The 19,596-nt window shown below is 39.1% G+C and overlaps 2 protein-coding genes across 2 annotated transcripts in view; one reads left to right on the plus strand and one right to left on the minus strand.

The window, feature by feature from the left end:
* Nucleotides 1–19,596, plus strand: part of dnajc28 (DnaJ (Hsp40) homolog, subfamily C, member 28) — a 1,235,492-nt gene that overhangs the window by 375,420 nt on the left and 840,476 nt on the right. The window lies entirely within an intron of this gene.
* On the minus strand, nt 18,570–19,517 carry LOC114641343 (olfactory receptor 1052-like). Its single transcript, XM_028790407.1, has one exon. The coding sequence runs from the start codon at nt 19,515–19,517 to the stop codon at nt 18,570–18,572; it is 948 nt and encodes a 315-aa protein (XP_028646240.1).

Below are 19,596 nucleotides of genomic sequence, written 5' to 3' on the forward strand. Positions count from 1 at the left end.
AACTGCATTTTGTGTTTACTTGTGTTATATTTGACTAATGGTTAAATGTGTTTGATGATCAGAAACATTTTGTGTGACAAACATGCAAAAGAATAAGAAATCAGGAAGGGGGCAAATAGTTTTTCACACCACTGTATGTATAATTTTGTATTGTATGCAAAAATTTGATTACATTTGAAGAAGCACAATACACAAAAAATGTTTTCTTTGTTTATCTAAACACAGATGAGACGAACATTGCGTTGATGATGTCACATGTTGCATTATGTAAAGACACACCCCAGGCATCCGGCTAGCGTCTTGACAATCGGCAACCAATCCGTGCAGCATGCATGAAATAACAAGCTAACATCCCTTGGTTTTCTGTTTCACCAGTTCTATTTCTACTTTTTGAATACGACTTAAAATTAACGTTCTGGCTTTGGTTACGTTATGTGTTTATTGGTTTTTGAATCTTTGCCCACTCTACTTGAGTACCATTTTCTTTTCTTTGCACGTATCGAGCCTTAGTTAGTTGTCTGTAGATTTCCTGATTGTCACCGTGGTTTCGATTTTTGTTCAAAATAAATTCTGCTGCAGTCCTGTGCAGTCAGCACAATCAGCAAACTCGGACGACTCATCATCCTTTGTGGTTCATTGCTGCCAAACGTTTTAGTTTGAGGCTTTTTCATTTCATTCTTCACATGTTATGGTGATGAAATATGAGGTACAATTAACTAAAGATGCTACACAACCAACAAGCAGCAGTCAATCTCCGAAATTCTGGTGTCATGCCTTGAGATGGTGTCTGCTGTCTACGAAAGCTGCTTCAGCCACCATAACTCTTTCTGGGATTGGCTTTTAAATAATATTCGATTTTCACATCTATTTCAAGGTCTGACTCATTGTTACCAAAGTATCTCATGAATAAAAATCGGGAATGGTCTCTCCTAGACTTTCTCATATACTCATACAGTATACGAGGATGGATAATTGAGGATTAAACCGCAAGGCATTGATTATATTTTTATATCGTGTACATTAAAGAACCATCAACAACAAATCAAATCCAATTAATAATATATTAAAGTAAAGTTGAATAAATCGGACTCTGCAGCTGCATGATTTAAAAGGTAAAGGACCACTGCTGGTTAGTGTAAACAGCCCAAAAGTTGACAGAAATAATCTGCTCCGTCGTATATTTCAGAATGTCTCTCACCTTACACTCCAAATTGTAACCTCAGATCTTCAAATGAGGGTCTGCTTAGAATTCCAAGAGCTAAACTTAACAGAAGTGGTGAGGCGGGCGGCCTTCTGCTGTTATGTACCTCAAATCTGGAAAAGCTGACTGAGAGAAATTCGCCAGGCTAATCCAGCGGAGCACTGCTAAAAATGCATTATTGTAACATTGTTTTCTCATAGCTTCATTTTAATGTAACCCTGATATTTTGTGTATACATTTAATTATCATTTTCATCACGGCTCCACAATCCCTACTTTCTCTGCTGTTCTTTTTCTGGTTTTCTGTGGTGGTGATCTGCACCCCCACTACCTGATCAGGGCACCGTGAAGTCCTTACATTGATGGATTGAAGGCCACATGGCCATCTTCATCTAATTCTTCCACGTGAAGCCTGGAAGCCATGAGGACTGATTGAGATCATTAATGTTAGGGGGCCTGGGTGGTCTTGTGGCCTCGGAACCCCTGCAGATTTTGTTTGTTTTTTTTTCTCCAGCACTCTGATGTTTTTGTTTTCTTTTTTCTGTCCTCCTGGTCATCGAACTTTACTTTATTCTCTGTTATTTAGTATTGCCTAATCTTATATTTATATTTTTCTTTTGTCTTTCTTCAACTTGTAAAGCACTTTGAGCTACATCATTTGTATGTAATTGTAATTAGTATGACATAATTTGTAATTACATAATTACACATTACTTAATTTGTAATTACATAATTTGAAATTAATGTGCTATAGAAATAAATGGTGCTGTAGAAGAATGTCAATTTTTTTTTTTCGATCTGCGCCCCCACCACCTGATCAGGGTACCGTGCAGTCCTTACATTGATGGATTGAAGGCCACATGACCATCATCATCAAATTCCTCCACATGAAGTCTGCAAACCATGAGGACTGATTGAGATAATTTATTATTAGGGGGGCTGGGTGGTCTCGTGGCCTCAGAACCCCTGCAGATTTTGTTTTTTTTTTCTCCAGCCACATGACCATCATCATCTAATTCTGCCTCATGAAGCCTGCAAACCATGAGGACTGATTGAGATAATTTATAATTAGGGGGGCTTGGTGGTCTCGTGGCCTCAGATCCCCTGCAGTTTTTATTTATTTAGTTTTTCTCCAGCCCTCTGATGTTTTTGTTTTGTTTTTTCTGTCCTCCTGGTCATCGGACTTTACTTTATTCTCTGTTATTTAGTATTGCCTAATCTTATATTTATATTTTTCTTTTGTCTTTCTTCAACTTGTAAAGCACTTTGAGCTAAATCATTTGTATGTAATTGTAATTTGTATGACATAATTTGTAATTACATAATTACACATTACTTAATTTGTAATTACATAATTAGAAATTAATGTGCTATAGAAATAAATGGTGGTGGGGGTGGTGCTATAGAAGAATGTCAGTTTTTTTTTCGATCTGCGCCCCCACCACCTGATCAGGGTACCATGCAGTCCTTACATTGATAGATTGAAGGCCACATGACCATCATCATCAAATTCCTCTACATGAAGCCTGCAAACCATGAGGACTGATGATTGAGATCATTTATAATTAGGGGGGCTGGGTGGTCTCGTGGCCTCAGAACCCCTGCAGATTTTGTTTTTTTTTTCTCCAGCCACATGACCATCATCATCTAATTCTTCCTCGTGAAGCCTGCAAATCATGAGGACTCATTGAGATCATTTATCATTAGGGGGGCTTGCCTCAGAAACCCTGCAGATTTTGTTTTTATTTTTGTTTTCTCCAGCCTTCTGGAATTTTTTTGTTTTGTTTTTTCTGTCCTCCCTGGCCATTGGACCTCACTTTATTCTTTGTTAATTAGTATTGCCTAATTTTTATATTTTTTTCTTTTGTTCTTTCTTCATCTTGTAAAGCCCTTTGAGCAATTTGTATGTAAATGTATGTAAATGTGCTCAAAAAAAATGTTGTTTTGTACCTAATACTTGTATGCAAAATTTGGTTGACCTGAGTGAATGCACACTCAAGTTATCGTGTTTACACACACACACACACACAGAGACACACAGACACACTGACATATTTCCAAAAATGGTATTTTCGGACTCAGGGTGGTCTAAAACGTCGATGAGTCATCAAAATCTCAACATCGATATTTTGGAGGATTCCAGTACTTTCCCTATATTTCGTATACGAGAAAGTAAAAAAAGAGATATCTGCCTTTTCTGAAAATGAAAAACCACTGTGCAATTTCTCGTTTGTCTGTTTCTAAAATAATAAAACTCCTAACCCAGAGCTGTGCATTAAAGGTAAAGGACCAAATTACACAGGCGTCTTGTCATCCGGCTGATCCCATTAATGGCTGTCTGGTGTTGTTCTCTTCCCCGTCCACAGTCTGTAATTGCTCCCCTTGATCTCCTTGTTCCTGAAGCTGTAGATGATAGGATTCATCATGGGGGGGCACCAGAATGGCTATGACGGTCAACATATTGTAAGCTTCTGCAGACAACCGCACTCCAACTCCTGGCACTACATAAGAGATCATGAGTGGCAGATTGAAAAGGCAGACCACCAGAAGGTGGGTGAGAAGAGTGCTGAACGCTTTCTTTTTTCCATTCGCTGAACAGATCTTCAGGGCAGCCTTGACAATCCTCACACAGGAAAACAGAATAACGGCTAACTCTCCTACACCCGTGGCTGTTGTGGTGCTGGACAAAAGAATGAGGTGTCTGGGGTCTTCTGAAAAAGAAACTTGAAGAATTGTAACAAAATCACCGAAACAGTTGGTGTGGCAAAATGAAAGCTCTGCAGTAAAAACCATGTTGGGGGTGAGGATGGCAGCGGCAATAACATTGACCAGCAATATGCTGAAGCAGACCGTCAAATTGGTGATAATAGAAGGGTATCTTAGGGGGTACACGATAGCGACATAGCGGTCACATGCCATAATAGATAGAAGAAGGCCTTCCACCAAGCCAAGATGGTGCACCACTGAGAGCTGAAGCAAGCAGAGCCCGTAAGCGACTGTGCTGGAATTGAAGAGCAGGTTGGCCAGCATTCGAGGGATGAGGTTGCTGTTGTTCACCACGTCAACCACTGCTAAGGTGGCAATGTAGAAGGACATGGGGCTGTAAAGGGGAGGGTTTACTACGATTACCAGCAGATTTCCAACGAGCATCACCAGGTAGATGACGGCAAGAGTCACGATGGTCAAAGTCATCTGGTCCTTTTCGATTGTGCAGAGCAGAACAAACTCAGACACAGTGACAGTGGCATTGGGCATCTTCACGGGTTTCCTCAGTTTAGCTAGAAAACAAGAAAAGAAGAACAAGAGGGAGAATGGCGTCAGTGTTAGCAGCTTCAAGATTTCATTGCAATGCATACTGTAGAGTCGTGGCCAAAAGTGTTAGTTTTCACAAAGTTTGCGTCTTCAGTGTTTTGAGATCTTTTTGTCAGACCAGGGGGCTTCTCCCCCTGCTCACTTCGCTCGCCAAAACCCCTGCCTGCACTACACGCCAGCAACTTCGTGTCTCTGCCGCTCGTGTATGTGGATTTCACTTTCTCCAAACAACAAAACTTTTATTTCTCGCAAATAGGCCTCTTCATTGGGTAGAAACGCTACTTTTCCCTGATGGCAACACGAATTAGACGATCTACAAGTCTGCGACTTAAAGTTTACAGCCAAACAATATCTACATACTGTACTTCTGTCATATCACCTACAGTATGTCCATATATCTGATCTCTTTTCACTTTTACCTTTTCTTCAATATTGCATTGAATTTGGATTCCGTGTTTGAAATTACATCGTGACAACGCAACGTATAACTGCCCATGAGTGAATATCATTTCTTTCTATCTATAAGAAATGTGTCTGACAGCATTCACAGAAATGGGAAATGATCGAACCGTGTGCTGGGTTATGTGAGCAGGACTTTTCTAAATCGCTTTGCATAAGTGATGGGGCTTCAAATTTTCTCTCGTGGGATTTCACTTTCACGAAACAACAAATTTTTTAATTATCGCGGATAGGCCTCTCCATTTGGAAGAAATGCTACTTTTCCCTGATGGCAACATGAATTAGATGATCTACAAGTCTCCGACTTAAAGTTTAATTCCAAACAATATATTTGATCTCTTTTCTAATTATCCACTATGAAATATTAAAAGTTAAAATAACAGAATACAATAACACAGTCCGTCTTGAGAGGTGCTGCTATTTCTCTAAGATTATAAATAACAATGCTAGTAATCCCAGAGTCTTATTCTCGACGATTGATCGTCTGTTAAACCCAGGTAACTCAAAGGAATGCCTCCTAAGTACTTCCAGTAAAACCTGTGAGGCTATCGCTGTATTTTTCAATCAAAAAATTAATGATATTAGAAATAACATAGTATATCTCCCCAACACTAAGGATCCTCCTAAACCCCAGTATTCCGTTATAAACAAATTAAACTCTTTCACTAGGATAGATCTACCTGATTTACATAAAATAATTTCTCAAATGAGACCCTCCACCTGCGTCCTTGACCCAATACCAACAAATTTTTTCAAAGAAGTATCAGGCGTGCCAATTGATAATGTTCTTGACATAGTAAATTTGTCATTAGATATGGGGGTCTTCCCAGACTGTCTTAAGACTGCTGTAGTTAAACCCCTGTTCAAGAAAAATAATCTTGACTCCTTTGCTTTTGAAAATTTTAGACCCATTTCTAAACCTGCCATTCTTAAGTAAAATTCTAGAGAAGGCAGTCATTATGCAGTTACAGTAAATGACCACCTCAATAAACATGCTATTCTTGATAAATTTCAGTCAGGTTTTAGAACAAATCACAGCACAGAAACTGTACTCGTTAAAGTAGTCAATGACTTGCGGGTAAATGCAGACAGAGGCCATTTATCTGTTCTCATCCTCTTAGATCTGAGTACCGCATTTGACACAATTGATCATAATATTCTTAAGAATCGCCTTAGTCAATGGGTGGGCCTCTCTGGCAGCGTCGTAAATTGGTTTGAATCCTACCTGGCTGGGAGAAAATTCTTTGTTAGTTGTGGTAATTATAACTCAAAGACACATGATATTCTATATGGTGTTCCACAAGGCTCTATCCTGGGTCCGCTGCTCTTCTCAATCTCCATGCTTCCGTTTGGTCAGATTATCTCAGGGCACAACGTGAGCTACCACAGCTATGCTGATGACACACAGCTGTATTTATCAATTGCACCTGATGACCTCGACTCTGTTGATTCACTAACACAATGTCTTACTTGTGTTTCTAAATCAGTCTTTCTCAAAGTGGGCGATAACGCCCCCTTGTGGGCGCTGGAGGCCTACAGGGGGGCGTTAAAGGGCCCAGAGAAAATTGGGGGGTGTTGAAGCGGTTTAGGAGGGTGATGGCTGATTTGTGTTTTTTTTCTAATATTTTAAAATTGTAAACTAAAATCAAAACCTACCTACTATACTACATCGATTATTTTGTTCTTATTCCTGTCCTGTTTGATTGTATAAATATAAATAATTTATCATGGCTTTCGTAGGTAGCCCATGAGCAATCAAGTTTTAACAAGTTTTTATTAAACAACGCGATTTGTGCAATCCTGTATCAAGCGGCCGGATCATCGATACTTGTTCTAACTGATTCTGGTCGTTTTTATCGAAAATAAAAAATATAGAAAATAAAAAATACGAATTAAAAAATGTCGAAATTTTCGTATAAATAAAAAATTAATCTTAGCCCTAGCCTTAACCCCTAAACCAATTTTTTATTTATACTAAAATTTTGACATTTTTTAATTCGATATTTTTTATTTTCTATATTTTTTATTTTCGATAAAAATGACGGTTACCGTTCTAACTTGCTCATTACGAATTCCGTTGAATAAGGTAAACAAGTTTGTGCATGTTTGTCTTATTCCTGTCGGTGTGTGCTGTATTTTAATCCTATATAAGAGTACGTAATACTTCTTTTATTTTCATTATCGTTTTTGTGCGCAATCGTTAGAAAGTTTTTTAAGCTCAATACTTGACTCACGTATTTGTAAAGACAAAACCATGTCGGAAGCAAAAAAGAAGAGACGGGAATACAGTGCGGAATATATTAAATACGGATTTGTTGAAAATCCCACAAATCCATCTTCGCCTATGTGCCTTCTTTGTCAAAAAACATTTTCGAATGAAGCGATGAAGCCTTCTAGACTACAAGATCATTTGAATAAAATGCATCCAGATAAGAAGAAAAAAATGTGGCCTATTTTCAAGACCTGGAAAAGAAGTACATAGCTCAGCCAACTGTATCAAAACTTTTTTCAGCGGCTTCAAAGCAAGACGATGACGGACTTCGAGCCTCGTACAATATCTCTTTGTTAATTGCTCAAACAGGCAAACCACACACTATTGGAGAAGAGTTAATTTTACCGGCAATAAAAGAAGTAATAACTACTGTGCTCCATAAACCAGCGGCAGATATTATTCGAAAAATTCCTTTGAGCAATAGTTCTGTGCAAAGACAAATTGATGAGGTGGCTGAAAATATTGCAGACTCATTGTGCAATCATCTGAAGACTAGTCAATTCTCAATTCAGTTGGATGAGTCCACTTTAACAACTAACGAAGCACTATTGTTGTCATACATGAGGTTTATTAAAGATGAGAAAATATGTCAAGAACTATTATTTGTTAGAAATTTAGAGACAGATACAACCGGAGAAACCATATTTAATACACTGGAAAAGTTTTGTAATGAGAAAATAATTCCCTTGAAGAATATTATATCAGCTGCTACGGATGGCGCTCCGGCTATGACAGGGCGTCACAAAGGCTTCATAGCGTACTTAAAAAATAAAATTCCAGATGTGCTCGCTGTTCATTGCGTCATTCATTGACAACATTTGGTTGCGAGAAATTTGAGTGAACGGCTGTTTCAATCACTGCAACATGTCATCAAAGCAGTCAATAAAATCCGAAAGAGCTCTTTAAATGACAGATTATTTAATCAGCTTTGTATTGTTAATGATGAAGATTTCAACCGATTGCTGTTTTACACAGAAGTGTGTTGGCTATCAAGAGGTACTTATCTAACTCGATTTTATAATCTGTTTGACTCTGTGATAGAGTTCTTGGAAAACAAAGACACAGAATTGCGCAACAACCTCATCACATCAAAGAATGATATTGCGTACTTGACAGACCTGTATAAATTGTTTAATGATATCAATCTCCAACTTCAAGGTGACGACTTGAACTTGATTAAAACAAAAAATATCGTTGCTGCTTTCGTAGCCAAACTGCTGTTACACAAGAAAAACATCGGCAGACGTGAGTTTCACAATTTCCCTAATTTATCAGCAGTACCCTTCATCAACAATGACTTGCTTGTTTACTGCCAACATTTGGAGAACCTCCACAGTGATTTCAAAGAACGGTTCCAGGACATTTTAAAATTGGAAATACCGGACTGGGTGTTGGATCCTTTTTCAAATGTCAACACAGCAGGATCATCCCAGCTTGAGGAAGAACTTATAGAACTGACAACGAACGAGGAAATAAAAATCAAATTCAAAAATGGCTACCAAGAATTTTGGCTACAAAAGCCAATCCCACAATTGTACCCTGGATTGTGGTCGATTGTTCAACGATTTTTGGTAGCCTTCCCATCGTCATATTTGTGTGAACGTGGATTTAGTGCTGTGGTAACGCTGCTAACTAAAAAGAGGAATCGTTCGCATGTTACCGAACGTGGTGACTTACGGCTGTTTTTGAGTAAATTCGAACCTGATATTAACAAACTTGTTAAAAATCATCAGATTCATCCTTCACATTATCCATCCATCCATTTTCCAATCCGCTGAATCCGAACACAGGGTCACGGGGGTCTGCCGGAGCCAATCCCAGCCAACACAGAGCACAAGGCAGGAACCAATCCTGGGCAGGGTGCCAACCCACCACAGGACACACACAAACACACCCACACACCAAGCACACACTAGGGCCAATTTAGAATCACCAATCCATCTAACCTGCATGTCTTTGGACTGTGGGAGGAAACCGGAGCGCCCGGAGGAAACCCACGCAGACACGGGGAGAACATGCAAACTCCACGCAGGGAGGACCCGGGAAGCGAACCCAGGTCCCCAGATCTCCCAACTGCGAGGCAGCAGCGCTACCCACTGCGCCACCGTGCCGCCCTCCTTCACATTAGAAGTGAAGTTTTAAATATTCTTTATATAGTCTTTTTAAATATTATAAAGTTGCGTTTTTATTGCTCCCGTTAGTTAGAAAGTCTCATTTAAAATGTAAGTTTGAACTCAGAAACAGGATAAGACACATATGGCACGCTATAATTAAAGTAATGATTGCGTTTGTGATTTTTAAGATGTGGTAAAGTTAAAAATTTTGGGGGGAGCTAGAAAATAATTGATTCTCAAAGTGGGCGGTAGACAAAATAAGTTTGAGAACCTCTGTTCTAAATGGACGAAGAGTAATTTTCTCAAGCTAAATAAAGAGAAAACTGATGCATTAGGATTAAAAGTCAAGACAGAGGTAAAAAATTTAGGGGTAACCGTTGACTGTAATCTGAGTTTTAAATCACATATTAATCAGATCACTAGGACAGCATTTTTTCACTTCAGAAACATAGCAAAAGTTAGACCTCTTATATCATCGAAAGATGCAGAGAAATTAGTTCATGCGTTTGTTTTCAGTTGGCTAGATTACTGTAACGCACTCCTCTCAGGACTGCCCAAAAAAGACATAAATCGTTTGCAACGAGTGCAGAATGCAGCTGCTAGAATCCTAACCAGGAAAAGAAAATCCGAGCACATTTCTCCAGTTTTGATGTCACTACACTGGTTACCTGTGTCATTCAGAATTGACTTTAAAATTCTGCTTATGGTTTATAAAGCCTTAAATAATCTCGCCCCGTCTTATATATCGGAATGTCTGACGTCTTATATTCCAAATCGCAACCTCAGATCCTCAACTGAGTGTATCCTTAAAATTCCAAGAGCAAAACTTAAAAGAAGTGGTGAGGCGGGGGGCCTTCTGCTGTTATGCACCTAAAATCTGGAATAGCCTGCCAGTAGGAATTCGCCAGGCTGATACAGTGGAGCACTTTAAAACACTGCTGAAAACACATTACTTTAACATGACCTTCTCATAACTTCATTTTAGTTTAATCCTGATACTCTGTATATCCAATTAATTATCATAAATATTCATGGTGGCTCTAAAATCCGAACTAACCCCTACTTTCTCTTCTGTTCTTTTTCCAGCAGGTCGCCACCACCACCTACTCAAAGCATCATGATGTCCCTACATTGATGGATTAAAAGCCAGAAGTCCACGTGACCATCATCATCAAGTCCTTCCATGAGAACCCTAAATACAATGAGGACTGTTCATTTTTGTGAGGTAGAATGCCTAGAGGGGCTGGGCGGTCTCGTGGTCTGGTGGCCTCCTGCAGATTTTATTTTTTCTCTCCTGCCTTCTGAAGTTTTTTTGTTCTTTCTGTCCCCCCTGGCCATCGGACCTTACTCTTATTCTATGTTAATTAGTGTTCTCTTATTTTAATTCTTACTTTGTCTTTTTTTTCTCTTTTTTTCATTATGTAAAGCACTTGAGCTACATTATTTGTATGAAAATGTGCTATAGAAATAAATGTTGTTGTTGTTTTCGCTGTTCCATTATTTCACTGAGTAATAATTTCTATTTGTTTGTGCTAATGGGATCTTTACTATAATTTTTTGAGTCTTTCAAATTTTAACACTTTCATTATCTCTAACCTGCTCTGCATGTGTATCGCGCCAACATTTTCGAATTCTTTACGATGTTCTACTTTGTCATCTACTTTTTGTCTTTTACTTCCGGCTCCAGGCCTGGTTAAATCTCCTGGCACAAAGTCTCGTCTTGCAGGACCTGAAAGTGTCTGTCTGAAAAAATCACATTTCGTCCCAGGCTAAAAAGTCACGTTTCATTCAAGGATTTTTTTATTATAATAGATAGATGGGACTCCTCCAAGATGATTTAAGTCAGGATCTGTAAGCCAAAACCATTTCAATTAATTCTGCATTTTTGTCCAAATTTGAATTTCTGGAAATTTCATCAAAAATCATTTATACTTTCTTGATGATGCTCACTCATGTCATGTTTTGTAACTGTGGATGTTTTTTTAAGTTGCGGTGACATGTCTAAGAGCCCTGGCATGTGGTCATCTCTTAACCCAGACTTTAAGTAGATGTTCATAACCTAGCAGAACATTTCTAGAAATAAAATGCAAAGCATTTTCCATTCCTTACATTGCCTTTTTCTCATATTTTAATATATTTTCCTAAATATAGTCCTTAATATAATATATATCCTTAGTGTGTCCATCCAGTTACTCTGTCTCTCTCATTCCAACAGATGATACATTACAAACATTTCTAGAAATAAAATGCAAAGCATTTCCCATTCCAACAGATAGTGCATCACAAACATTAAAACTGCTTTTACAAATCCCATACCATATGGCATATGACAGACATGCAAATTGTATTTTTATTCCAACAGATGGCATTTTAGAAAAGTAAAACATTTTCATGTTTTGAACCAATGACTGGAAAACAGACATGTTGATAATGTGACATGAGTAACGTGAGCTGTTTCTTTTTTCATGGATGTTTTTTACATCATTTGATGTTGTACTAAACATCATTTGCTTGTACTATATCATACATATTTTTTATCTTTGTTCTCCATGCAAAACTCATCAGTGGGAAATGCATGGGATAATTAACATATAAAAAATTTCATTTTTAGGTGGAGTATTTCTTTAAGGGGAATATATGTTTCAGCACATGTTTGTATATAATATTAAGAATATATCATTGAAGTACATATTTTTTACATTATAATGAAAGATATGTTTTGAGCAAGTGCTGTTGGATAGATAGATAGATAGATAGATAGATAGATAGATAGATAGATAGATAGATAGATAGATAGATAGATAGATAGATAGATATGTGTAAGGCACTATATGGTAGATAGATAGATAGATAGATAGATAGATAGATAGATAGATAGATAGATAGATAGATAGATAGATAGATAGATAGACCTGATAACAGCTGTTGTAACCACAAGGGAGCACCACTGAGCCCCAAACTGCAGACCCAATAATGCCCAACACAATTTGTATGTTCAATAAGAAAAGGTTTTCATTCTTCACAGAAATGCCAGCCACAAAATACAAATATGAATTCGATCTTTGTCTGCTGTCTCCCGACTCTGACTCTGCAGCCTCCCTTTTGACTCCAACCCTGGGAACTGCTTCCAGTGCCGCCACCAGGTCATGCGGAGCACTTTTAGGTCATATGGAAACCAGTATGGTTTGTCACACTCGTACAATTGGGAGGCAGCTAAAGGGCCTGATTAGTAGTAGTAGTACCACGCCAGACCAGGGGGTGGCGAGCTGCACTGATTTTCTCTCTCCATCCTCTGCAGACCAATGATGGGAAATCCCACATGGCCCCCCCCCCCCCCCCCCCCGATGATGTCACTTCTGGTCCAGACACCATCATTTTCCAGTTTCCAGCGCCAATGATAACGTCACGTCCAGGGCCTCACTGATGATGTCACTTCCTGTTGCGGCCTTTAAAGCCCCCATCTTTACAACCTTAAGGTCAGTTCTGTTTTGGACTCCGACCTGTGAACATCTCACAAGCTAATTACTCATTCGCAGACAGGGCACAATATACAGGGGAGGGGGTGGTTGTGCTGCCCCAAACCTTTTTTGATGCCTTTTGACTATTATTGTGACAGGTTACACCTTTAATTCCGAAGGCAATAAGACATAAGAGTACAAAGCAAGAAGAAGAGCAGGTTCAGACTTTTATTTGCTTGTAATAAACATTTCAATTGTAAATTGTGCCCCACAGCAGCAGCAAAGTGAGATGGACGTGCTAAATACAACCTGGATGGATAGCAGCTCTTCAAGCCAGACGTCTAGACATCCAAAGTGTCTAAATTTCAGGTGGGTGTCCTTGTTACAGGTCTGCATTTCATGTGTGAGCTTACTGTATGTTATTAAGTTATACATTTAATTATGTACTATTTATAATGTGCCCACATCATACCATTACCTCCTAAGTGCATAGTGAGAAAAGTGCTATCTTAATTATTAAAAATAATATTATTATTATTGTGAATTTCCCCTTGGGATTAATAAAGTATCTATCTATCTATCTATCTATCTATCTATCTATCTATCTATCTATCTATCTATCTATCTATCTATCTATCTATCTATCTATCTATCATATAGTGGTCAATTTAAGTAGATCTTTAATCTTGCCTACTACACTATCTATCTATCTATCTATCTATCTATCTATCTATCTATCTATCTATCTATCTATCTATCTATCTATCTATCTATCTATCTATCTATCTATCTATCTATCTATCTATCTGTCTATCTGGCATCCATAGCCGGCTTTTGGCTTATCATCAGTCTAGCTTGGTCTTTGTCACCACATTGCCATTCCTGAAACAGCCTTCAATATGGCTGACAATATGTCACGGTCTTCTCATCATGGCCAGATGGTGAGTTTATACCACTCTTTCCCCAAATCACAAACCAAAGGGGCATCACAGTACAGAATGGCCACTGATTCAGAACCAATCATCAGCAGCCATACTTCAGACCAACAGAATTCATTTATCTGTCCCTTCCTGGACCATCCACCAATGAAAACACTCGGGTACAACTTAACCCCCCCCCAGTGGCTTTTTCTTTGTGGGGGATGCCTGATAGGCCCAATTAATCCAAGCACAGTCACCCTTTCCAAATTGGTTTAATACACCAAACCACCATAAACTTCATATCCTGAGTCAGTCCTGATGAAAATCTAGGGGGGTGGGAGTTAGGAAAACAGCAAAGCACTGCTGCTCTCCTCAATAAAAGACAACAGGACTCCTGAAACACTGTCTAATCTTATATTTGCTTTGTCTACTTATAAATAAAGACAACTTAAACTGTCATGCAAAATAACAATTCAACATCTCTCTTTTTCGTCTTCTTTCTCTTCACCTTTGTCTAATTCTATGTGCGTTCAAAGTGCTTGATCAGCCTTCTCCAAAAAGCTCAGGCCTGCACGTCCTCCTAGTCAGACCCATGAAAGGCACTATATAACGGATAGATAGATAGATAGATAGATAGATAGATAGATAGATAGATAGATAGATAGATAGATAGATAGATAGATAGATAGATAGATAGATAGATAGATAGATATGACAGGCACTATATAACAGATAGATACAGTAGATAGATAGATACGAGAGGCACTATATAACAGATAGATAGATAGATAGATAGATAGATAGATAGATAGATAGATAGATAGATAGATAGATAGATAGATAGATAGATAGATAGATAGATAGATAGATAGATAGACGATTTATTTGTCCCAAAAGGCAAATTCTAAATTTTGTCCTTTATCCATCCACCTCTGCTTTGACATCCCTCACTTTCTCTTCCTCTCTACTTGTATTCCCATCACATTCTTTCTCTCTCCTCATCACAAGTCTGTGCCTCTTTAGTCTACTTTCTAGCACTTTTATAGCTATTTTGCTCTCTTTTGTGTGTATTTGGCTTACATGTTTCTCTAATCACTAGAATTACCAGAGCCAACGAAAAAACTCGTAGATCCGTCCCACCTTAAATCGGTCCTTAAATCCTCTCCGCCATCGTCTTTTGTTTTCTAAATGTGCCGATTAAGACAAGCTGCAAGTAGCCGGCTATTCCATCCCCCCACCGACTTAGAACGTGCACGAACTTCTCCCAGCTCATGCCTTGATTGACTATATGGGAGTGAAGTAGAGTTTTAGAGTGGAAATAATAAATCGTTATTCAGAACACACGCATTTCATTTGTGTTCCGTTTCTACAGTAATCTTTGTAAACACATTTTTAAAACAGAAACTTTTTTCATATTCTAGTAGTAAATGACAAAATGTTGGCATAAACTATATAATGTATGAAGCCTGAAAAGTCCAAATATCAAAGAAACACTTTCACAAAAGGTACAAATATAACAGAACAAGTGCGCTTTTATTCAAAAATACAACTGCAGAAAAAAAAGCCGCCTTAGTGTGCGACATTGACACTCATTTGCGCCGACTGCTGCTGTGGCACAACAGTATCAGTTGCTGACTGGCAATCAACAGGTCATGAGTTCGATCCTGCATGACTCACTTTTGAGAAGTGAACTGCTCTTATTTTTACTATTTTAGAATAAAAAGATACATTTGATTTCAGTTTGTAACAGCCGGTGTAATTTATGATATTTGTAAAGGTTAGCTTTGTTTTTGTTTTTTTATTCACTTTTCATTCTCTCAGTCGCATTCAGGATCCTTCCCTACCCCATTTGACACTACTGTTTTCACATAAAGATGCGCTATAGCTCTGCAGTGTATCACGATACATACGACCGCATGTTATTTTTCCCCCAATCTTGCCAGTCCCCACATGTTGCTGTATGCTGTTTCTTTTGTACTCCAGGACATGCAGAGGAAAGCATAGTAAAGAGCAGTAACTTCAGCGTTATATGCAATCATCAGACACTCCCCATCTGACACTGCTGTTTTCACATAAATACGTGCTATAGCTCACCCAAGGAGCGCCCTTCCTACATTTACGACATGTGTATTTGTTGCAGTGTACACAGCTCTCTGTGCTATGGTTCCTATTACACTGAACAAGCACCTGTAATTTGCAGCTCTATTCATTATCTCAAAACACCACGCACATTCACAGTAATTCCCAGTTATGTCCACCACTCACACCCACGCCCACAACCATACAGAACTGATTCCACATCAGAGAATTTCCAGTTCCAGCATAAATTCACACCCGATCTGACGCTGTTCGTTTTCAAATAATATTGCATTTAGTGCGATGATGTTTTCACATATATTGTCTTTCTTTCAGGTGTGTAATAGAAACCACAGCACAGAGAGAAGTGAGTACATTGTAACAGGTACACACGTAGTAAATGTAAGAAAGACGATCCTTGCGTGTGTGTGAACTGTGAACTGTTAACATTTGAATCTGATGATTGCATATAGCGATGTCATATTCAATGCGCTTATTCAGTGTGCGCAAGAACATGCAGTTCCAGTTGCTGTGAGCTACAACATGCTGGTGGTGATCAACGCACGTTTTAAAAAGAGAAAGAGACAAATATATGTGACGTTTTGAAGAAATCATTTTATGACGACGCGAATAGTACCAATCAGAAAACATCGTCGAAGTAATGCAATATTATTTGAAAACGAACAGCGTCAGATCGGGTGTGAAGTTATACTGGCGCTGTTTGAGTCAGATCAGAAGCTGAATAAGCTGAATAAGGTCCTGTTCTGACTCTAAGTAAAAATGTATGAAGTAATCAACAGAAATAACCGCGATCGACATTTTAAACTTAACGATTTACAGTGCATCCCAATTTATAAATTTTATGTCCGTTTGAGGTTACAAAGAAAAAGAAAAACACTTCTTCCCCAGCGGGGAATCGAACTCCAGTCTGTAATGCATGGCAAGGCTGCTATAGCGCCAAGTCAGCAAATCTTACTGCTACGCCACGGAAGGTATTGTAGCATTGTTGAATCTTTTGTGAAGGTGTTTATTTGATGTTTGGACGTCAGGCTTCACAAACGCTATAGTTTATGCCACATTTTGTAACATTTATCACTAAAATATGAAAGAGTTTCTGTTTTAACATTGTGTTTACACAGATTACTGTAGAAACGGAACACACATGAAATACGTGTGTTCCAAATAACGATCTATTATTTCCACTTTAAAACTCTAGCAGTTCAGTCACTCCCAGATAATCAAACAAGGCATGAGCTGGGAAAACCTAATGAACGTTCTGCGACGGTGGGGGACGGAATAGCCGGCTGCTTGCTGCTCGTGTTAATCGGCACATTTAGAAGACAAAGGAGAGGTGAGAACGGTTTTAAGGTGGGCCGGATCTACGAGTTTTTTCGTTGACTCTGGTAATTCTAGTGTTATTAACCCTTGTCACCACAGCCTCCAAAGTGTAAGAGCATCAAAGAAAAAAAAAACATCACAGTTGAAAATAACACAGAAAAAATAAAGCAATCAGAAAGAGGTGACTCACCATTGGTCATGGGAAATGTGTTAGGCTACAGTCAGTGAACAATTGGAACAAATTTAAAGTATAAAGACACACTCTCTCTCTCTCTCTCTGTCTCAGTTTCCAGTGCAGTTCTGTATATCGTTATTTTCATGTACTGTACTATTATGTTTTAGTGTATTTGTAAATGTCTCTTAAGTAACCCATCCTCCATTTTGGAGCCGGTTCAAAGGGTAGGGTTGACATCAGGAAAGGAATCTTGCCGTAAAAAATCACACCGAAACCTATAAGACAACATCCCCACATAGAAGAAAAAGAGGAAGAAGAAGAAGATGGAAGAATTTCAGCCTTCATCCACTTGAAGCTAATCACATTCGGGACCAACCATGAAAAGCTTAGGCTGCTGCTGTAAGAGGTGTTGGTGAGGCCAGCGGGGGGCGCTTACCCTGTGATCTGTGTGTGGAACCCAAAGCCGCAGGACACCGTACTGTAAAAATGGTGCCATCCTTTAGATGAAGTCCCATCTCTCAGTGGTCATAAAAGACCCCTGGGCATCTTACATTAAGAGCAGGGTGTATCACAATGTCCTTATCTAAACTGTCCATCATGGCCTGATCATTGTGACCCCCTAATCATCCCCTATCACTAATTGGCCATCTCTCTCTCGCCACTTCACTGCCTAACTGCTAATGTGTGGTGAGTGGCTGTCATTGCATCGTCCAGGTGGTGGTGATGGTGGTTGAAGTGGCTCCCCACTCACTATGTAAGGCACTTTGAAGAGTGTATAAAGCACTATGTAAATATAAAGAATTATTACTATATGCATTGAAAGGTAAAATGTATACTAAGACAAACGCTCGATTAACTGACATTTAAATAAGAGCCATATGCACCTGTTCCGACTCACCTACAAATCTGAATTAAAGATGGGCCTAGAAGTGGATCTCGCTCGTACATCAATCTGTATAATTTGGACCTCACTTGATCTGGAGTCTGCCATCTTAGCCAGAACAAGCCTAGTTGGGCTTAGCTTTAAACTAGTACACATAATTATATACCAATTTTGATGGCAGTTTCTAGACACGAATTATTATAAAAATATTTTATAAATAATATCGGTCTATTTGAAACTTTAAAAATGTTACACCATTTGTGCAATTTCAATCTGCTCTATCTCTAAAATAATAAAACTGGACATTGCATTAAAGGTAAAGAACACAATGGCATGTGCACCATCCCTCCCAGCTGATCCTGTTAATGGCTGTCTGGTGTTGTTCTCTTTCTTGTCCACAGCCTGTAAATGCTCCCCTTGATCTCCTTGTTCCTGAAGCTGTAGATGATAGGATTCATCATGGGGGGCACCATAATGGCTATGATGACCAGCACATTGTAAGCTTCTGCAGACAGCTGCACTCCAATTCCTGGTAATATATAAGAAATCATCAGGGGCAAATAGAAAAGACAGACCACCAGAAGGTGGGTGAGAAGAGTGCTGAAAACTTTCTTCTTCCCATCTGCCGAGGAGATCTTCAGGGCAGCCACGACAATCCTGCTGTAAGAAAACAGAATAATTGCTAACTCTCCTACACCCGTGGCTATTGTGGTGCTGGATAAAAGAGTGAGGTGCCTGGGGTCTTCGGTACAAGAAATATGAACCATTGTGACAAAATCACAGAAGCAGTACGGCAGGATGTTGGTGCGGCAAAATGAAAGCTCTGTAGCAAAAACCATGTAGGGGGTGAGGATGGCAGCAGAAATTATATTCACCAGGAAGATGCTGATGCAGACCGTCTTCTTTGTAACAAGAGAAGGGTATCTTAGGGGGTACACGACAGCGACATAGCGGTCATATGCCATAGCAGATAAAAGAAGGCCATTTGCAACCCCAAGATGGTACACCACTGACAGTTGAAGCAAGCAGGGCCCATAAGGGACAGTGGTGGCATTGGAGAGCAGCACAGCCAGCATTCGAGGGATGAGGTTGCTACTGTTCACCATGTCAAACACTGCCAAGGTGCCAATGTAGAAAAACATGGGGCTATGGAGATGGGGGTTTATTATTATGACCACAATTACCAGTAGATTTCCCAAGAGTGTCACCACATAGATGAGGGCAAGAGCCACGATGGTAAAGGTCATCTTGTCCTTGTCGATTGCGCAGTGCAGAACAAACTCAGACACGGTGACAGTGGCATTGGGCATCGTTACGGGCTCTCCAGTTTAACTACAAAAACAACAAAAGAAGAACAAGAGGAAGGTGTTATTGAGTTGACGACTTCAC

This window comes from Erpetoichthys calabaricus, chromosome 4 (assembly GCF_900747795.2).
Source record: "Erpetoichthys calabaricus chromosome 4, fErpCal1.3, whole genome shotgun sequence".
Lineage (NCBI taxonomy): Eukaryota > Metazoa > Chordata > Cladistia > Polypteriformes > Polypteridae > Erpetoichthys > Erpetoichthys calabaricus.

Bases quoted from the DNA above. Each gene is read 5' to 3' on its own strand.
- LOC114641343 (XM_028790407.1), bottom strand. From the start codon at position 19,517: ATGCCCAATGCCACTGTCACCGTGTCTGAGTTTGTTCTGCACTGCGCA.